The sequence below is a fragment of the Propithecus coquereli genome, unplaced genomic scaffold (genome assembly GCF_000956105.1).
Source record: "Propithecus coquereli isolate 6110/MARCELLA unplaced genomic scaffold, Pcoq_1.0 Scaffold8395, whole genome shotgun sequence".
NCBI lineage: Eukaryota > Metazoa > Chordata > Mammalia > Primates > Indriidae > Propithecus > Propithecus coquereli.
The window spans coordinates 26,269-32,598 of record NW_012154613.1 but is presented as its reverse complement, the minus strand read 5'-3'; the positions used below and the strand labels follow the sequence as shown (position 1 = coordinate 32,598).

At 55.9% G+C, this 6,330-nt stretch overlaps 1 protein-coding gene across 1 annotated transcript; it reads left to right on the top strand.

Moving 5' to 3' along the window:
* Positions 1-2,360: 2,360 nt before the first annotated feature.
* On the top strand, positions 2,361-6,119 carry LOC105825968 (protein NLRC5-like; the record flags this gene model as incomplete). Its single annotated transcript, XM_012663868.1, has 7 exons — positions 2,361-2,476; positions 3,963-4,046; positions 4,438-4,521; positions 4,846-4,929; positions 5,069-5,146; positions 5,878-5,961; positions 6,048-6,119. Coding segments are annotated over exons 1-7 (602 nt in total), but the record flags the coding sequence as incomplete, so codon positions are not given.
* Between the last annotated feature and the right edge of the window lie 211 nt (positions 6,120-6,330).

The following is a 6,330-nucleotide window of genomic DNA, read 5'->3' as shown; positions in this document are numbered from 1 at the left end:
GTGGTGGTGGTTAATGGGGAAGGGTGGTGAGTGGTGGCAGTGGTTAATGTGGCACGGGGAGTGGGGAGCAGGCCTAGGCATCTTTGCATCTATGGTGAACACAAACTGTCAAGTCTCTGGATGGACCCAGCTGAGCTTTATGCCCTCCCAAGAACTGTTACTTCCTCACTGGGCTCTGAGCACCATCAAGATGCTTGGTCACAGGAAACAGAATGCATAACTCAAACCAACCCAAGACAGAAACATATTGGCTTATGGCATGGAAATTACAAGGCAGCTGACTTCAGGCATGGCTGGATCCAGGGGTCATATATTCGTTGGGTTTCTCACTTGCTCATGCTCTTTCTCTGTCCACCGTGGGGTCTTTCCCAGACAGGCTGTCCCTGCAGCTTCAGGCCTATTTTCTACATGCTTATTCGAGAGGAAGCACCATTCTCCCTGTAGTTGCCACAGAAGGCCCTAGATTGAGTCCACCGGACTTGCATGGGTTGCGTGCCTGCCCCATCATCCAGACTTAGGGGGCGGTATTTCAGGGTGCTGTTAACAGAAGAAGGGGAAACAAACTCTGAGCAGAAAGAACCCAGAGATGTCCACTGCTATTTGTCTACAGTTGTTTCCTTAGTAACTGGCAACTCTTACTCACCCCTGTAATTTGAAGGCATCAAATTCTTAGAAATGCCCGAAACAGCCTCAGTCTAAAAGACAGGTTCCCATCCTGCAGAGATTCCTTTTTAAATAGTACCTAGATAGAAAATTGAACAGGATATTTTCTGCTTCTAATCTCTAAGTTTTTCTGATGGCCAAAAATACACACTGGCTATAAAAAGTTCCGTCATTATAGAAATATGTGACAAAGAACATGAAATCCCCTGGAGATGACACCCCCTGGGAAAACTTGTGTGAACGAAAAGTTTGTGAATTTTTCTCCAGAGCCTTTTGACTTTTTGCCTCTTAGCAATAAAATTCTCCCACTTTGGCCCTATTTGCTTATCCTGGGAGAGGGGAGGGGTTTGAACTTTGACCAGAGGGCCCTCCTGTCCTCCCACCAATCTGGGTTTTTGTCCCTGCCCTCCATGTGCCTGTACCTCTGCTTAGCCTTCTGGAAGGTTTTATTTGGGGGCTTGGAGGCCCGATGGGGTCATTGATTGGCTCATTCATGCATTCAACAAATATGGATTGATCTGGGCGCCCACTCCAGGGCGAGTTGCTGGTGGTACTTTGGAGGACAGGATAGATAGAGCCGTGCCCCAGCAAGCACTCACGGTCTGGTGGGGGCCTTGCCTTTTCTTCTGATTTCCCAGGTACCTCTTGCTGCTCCTTAGTTCTCGTTGCCTCAGTTTACCCTACCTGCAAAGTGAGCATAATAGTATCTTCCCTGTCTGAAGGAAGGGGATGGCTCCTCCATGCCCGGAGGCCTCTTCCAGTTTCAGATCTGTCATATCCAAGGGTCTCCTCCTACAGGAAGTTCCCCTCAAATCCAGCCAGCTTCTTCCAGCTGTCTACCTGTGAGGGACTAGGCACGGGCAGGGCCCTTGCTTGGTAGCCTCACTGCCTGGGTTCACCTGTTGATAGAATAACTGACTGTCCCAGTTTGCCTGTGGCTGTCCTGGTTTTAGCACCAAAAGTCCAGCGTCCAGATAACCCTTTAGTTCCAGGTCACCCAGGACAATTCATTGCCTCTTGGTTCCACCTCTTAATGTGTGTGCTTGCGCAAATCCCTTAACCTCTCTGGGCTCTGGTCTCCTCATCTCTGGGGATAAGAGCTGTCCCTACCTCCTAGGGTCGTTGGGAGATTAAATGAGATAATACATGTTAAGTTCTTAGAACAGAGCCTGGCACGGAGTTCACGCTCTGATTGTTGACTGCTGTTATTCCCCTCTCCTGCCCAGGCTGGGGGCCTTAAGGAACATGCTCCCGTGGGTAACACGTGGTTGCAGCCCAGGAATGGGAGTCCTACAGCCCTGGGTCCTGCTGCTGAAACTGCCACTTTCTGTGTATGACCTTGAGCAAGTTCTCTCCCTGAGCCTCGGTGTTCCTCATCTGTAAAATAGGGATGATAACAGACCCACCTTCCCAGATGGCCCCGAGCCCTGTGTTTGGCTAAATATTCGATCAGCGTTATTACTGATCAGTAATCTGAGTCCAGCGTGATTCAGAACATAGAACTTCTGTCTGTGTGACCTCGATAACTCACGCAGAGAAACAGCGTTTGAATCTCTCAGTGCAGTTTGTTTTGTATAATTTTTACACCGTGTGGATGTAAGTGGCTGTCTTGAGGTCCCTGAGTATGCTAAGCACAGAGGCCTCGGACCCCCAGACTGGACAGGGCCTCAGTCTGCACCTGGGACCCCGCCCCAGCGATGCCGCCTTCATCTGGCCTCCTTTCCCCCAGCCTCAGCCATCTGCCGCTGGGCGGCTCCACCCTGGCCGTGCTCACTCAAGGACTAAGCCACATGACCCTCCTGCAGAGCCTCCGGTGAGTGACTGAGTGACCCGTGGGAATGAGTGGGCAGACACGCCTGGCTCTGTGGGAACCACCACCCAGGGAGCACCGGGGGGCACCTCCCTGGGACCTCCACGGCCCCCTCCCCCGCACATGCCCATGCCTTCCCAGGTCGATGCCCCCTGCTCTTGCCTTCCTTCTAATGCCACCAGCTTCCTCCTGGTTACAAAAGTGACCTGAAAGTCTTAGGCCCAAATCCTAGAACAACTCTCCATGTGTACACAACTCACCTTGGGCTCTTGTTAAAATGCTAATTCTGATCCCACAGGTCTGGAACTCTGCCTAGAGTTTGCTTTTTTTATTTTTATTTTTATTTTTATTTTGAGACGAGATCTCACTGTGTCGCCCAGGCTGGAGAGCAGTGGCTATTCACAGGCATGATCATAGCACACTGTAGCCTCAAACTCCTGGCCCCAAGCGATCCTCCGGCCTCAGCCTCCCAAGTAGCTGGGACTATAGGCATGCGCCACCACGCCCGGATTCTGCATTTCTAACAAGCTCCCACATGATACCAGTTCAGGGGGCCACAGACCACACTTTCAGTAGTGACGGTCTAGACTCAGATCTAGTGGCTTTCGTATAATCCCTCTGTGATTTCACTCTCTGCCCACTTGGATAAACAAATGTCACACTTGCTTTTAGTGTGATTCTCAAAATATGAAATATTGTGACTAAGCACAAACCCCAGCAGTGACACAAAGCGTGCTTTATTTTTATCCAAGTCCCCACCACCGCACACCCCTCCCCGCCTCTGGCAGGGTAGAGTGGGGAGGAAATGAGGTTAGAGAGTTTGGGAGGGCATATCATGTAGCACCATTGCACCCAAAATGAATTTACGGAAAGGCAGTTCACTAAAATTTAATTTTCAAAACAAAAGAAAGCAAAACAACCCTCAGATAAATTCTTAGCGAGGGGCTAAGACGGACCTGTTTGCCCCTGTAGTTTTGTTTTGTTTTGTTTTGTTTTCCCCACTTGCTGAGGCTGGGCAAGGTTAGGGCGCAGAAAAGACAACAGCCTGGGTTGAGGAGAAGCCCACCATTTGCACAAATGACAACACCATATGCCCGGAGAACTGATTTGCCCGAGGCGTGGAACCCGAGTGAACTTGGCATTCAGCAGCGCTGGCCTGCAGACCCCTGGTGCGGAGGCTGAGGCAAGACCTGGCAAAGCCAAAAACTGTAGCAACTGCTCCCAGGCCAGGGGCTCTGGGTGTCACCTCCGCCCAGCCTGCAAGTCACTGTCATGCACAGCTCACTCCTGAGCCTCAGTTTTCCCACCTGGACACTGGGGACAGTCTTCCCACCCTGCTCACCACTGCCCCAGCCCCAGAAGTTTTGTGACTGGCACAGGATGAGTTCCTGGGTGTGTAAAGGCTTTGCAAACTGTAGAGTTCTTAGCACAGCTCCTGCAAAGACCTTTGAGGTCCTAAGGCCTCTTGGTCTGTTCCCTGCTTTTCCAGACTGAGCAGGAACAGCATCAGTGATCTCGGTTGCTGCCACCTTTCTGAGGCTCTCAGAACTGCCACCAGCTTAGAGGAGCTGGGGTGAGTTGCCTGTCCTTCCCCCAGACCCAAGACAACTTTGGCAGGGAAGGATGGCCAACGCAAGAGGCCACTTGAGCACACTCTTGACTTCTTAGTCTCTTCCTCTTCATCCACTTCCCCCTTGTGTAACCAACCCCAGGCCTAGGACCTTGGGAGACCCGAAGATAGGATATAGGAGTGTCCACTGCAGCAAGGGGGATTTGGGTCAGACAACAGGGAGAACATCTAAACAAAAGCCAAGAGTTGGGAGCCCTCACCCAACATGGGGTGATGGGGCTCTTGCAGTGTGAGCTGAAGCCCTTTTGGGACTTCAGCCTCCTCTTCTGTTCTGGGCGGGGAGTGTGGACAAGAGGAGGTGGCGGAAGGCTGAGGAAGCTGTTCTCTCCCCAAGATTGAGCCACAACCAGATTGGAGACGCTGGTGCCCAGCACTTAGCCGCCATCCTGCCGGGGCTGCCCGAGCTCAGGAAGATAGAGTGAGTGGCCAGCCCTACTGAGAGGGGCCCGCAAGGGTCACACCGTGGTCCTGGGAGACACCGGCCCCTGGCTCAGGCCAGCATTGTAAAATGTCCCCTACCCCAACCTCAGGGTCCAGGCGGTGGGGCTGGGTGACCTCCTGGCTGTGACCGTGGGACCTAAAGCCACCCAGCCCCTGCTCTTCTCTGGGCCTTTCCGTCCCACCTAGCTGGGAAGGAACGTGGGGGGGGGTTGTCTCTGAAGCCCCCTGCAGCAGGCGTGGCAGTCCCCAAGGTGCACCGGGCTGGGGCAGAGGGGATCTGATGGCTGTCTCCGTCCTGCAGCCTCTCAGCGAATGACATCGGCCCCGCTGGGGGAGTGCAGTTGGCAGAGTCGCTCACTCTTTGCAGGCACCTGGAGGAGCTGATGTAAGTGTCTGCCCAGGTGCCTCTGCCCTCTGTGTCCCCGCAGGCCCACCTGGCCCCCTTCCTTCTCCAGTGGGCACAGGGCAGCGCGGGGTCCTGGCGGCCGGCCCGGTGCTCAGTGCTCATTCCTCTCCTCTTGCAGGCTGGGCCGCAATGCCCTGGGAGATCCCACGGCCCTGGGGCTGGCTCAGCAGCTGCCCCAGCACCTGCGGGTCCTGCAGTGAGTGGCCCCTACCCACAGTGCATGCAAGGCCGGTGGGCGGGGGCAGGGGGTCCCCTGGGAGCAGTGGGCTCAAGGCTGAGCTGCCCTGCCTGAGGGTAGCTGCGGCAGGTCCTGGGGCTGGCTGCCCCTCTCCCGCCTGCTCCCCCCAGCCTCTGACGTCCAGAGCAGGGAAAGCAGGGGGCCCAGGCTAGTCCTGGCCCTGCCACCACCCCGCTGCGTGCCCTTGGCTAAACTCCTGCCCCTTCGGAGCCTCAGTTTCCTCGTCTGCAAAAGAAATATGATGATCCCAGCTCGGCCTGCCCTGTGAGCCGGTCTCTGAGGGCGAATGAGAAATGTCAGCAAAGGGCTCCGTGGGAGAAAGCACGAAGCAGCACGGCCTCGGCACTTTACAGTTTAAGTCCGTGGCCTCATTTGACCCTTGTGGCAACCCCGTGGGGCCAGGAGTTTTATGTGCTCCCTTTTCTGGGCAAGGGAAGGTGGCCAGGGCAGGTGTGGAGGGCTCACCTTACCAACGCACGAAGGAGCCGGGCGCTGAATTTGGGGTCTCAGACCCCAAAGCTCGGCCTATGCTACCTGCGCAGGCGCCGTGTGCACGGGGAAGGGGCTCAGGGCGGCAGTCACACAGAGGCCATCCAAGATCTGGAGCTGCAGCCTGAGACAAGGCTGGGGGTGGCTCAGGAAAGGACCCCAGCGCCCCAGGCTGCCCTCACCCCTTCCCTGTTCCCCAGCCTGCCGTCCAGCCATCTGGGCCCGGAGGGGGCGCTGAGCCTGGGCCAGGCCCTGGATGGATGCCCACACGTGGAAGAGATCAGGTACGTAGGGGCTGCCCGGCCTGGGCAGGGGGACAGGCCAGGGAGGGTCCGAGGGTTCCTCTCACAGCTGTCTCCCCGTCCTGCAGCTTGGCAGAGAACAGCCTGGCCGAAGGGGTCCCACATTTCCGTAAGGGGCTCCCGCTGCTCAGACAGATGGAGTAAGTCACCTCCTCCGGCTGGGTGGGGACCGGCGGCGGCGAGAAGGGGAGCAGCCCTTCTCTGGCTGAGCCTGACACCCAGGGAGCCCCTGGAAGAAGCCTCAGGGCTGGTGTAGGGGCGGGGTCGAGAAAGGAGCGCTACTCCCAGCCTGCCCCGGGGCCTGGCGGCTCTGCTCCCTCCTGCTCTGACTGGGGGAGGACGGGACCTGCC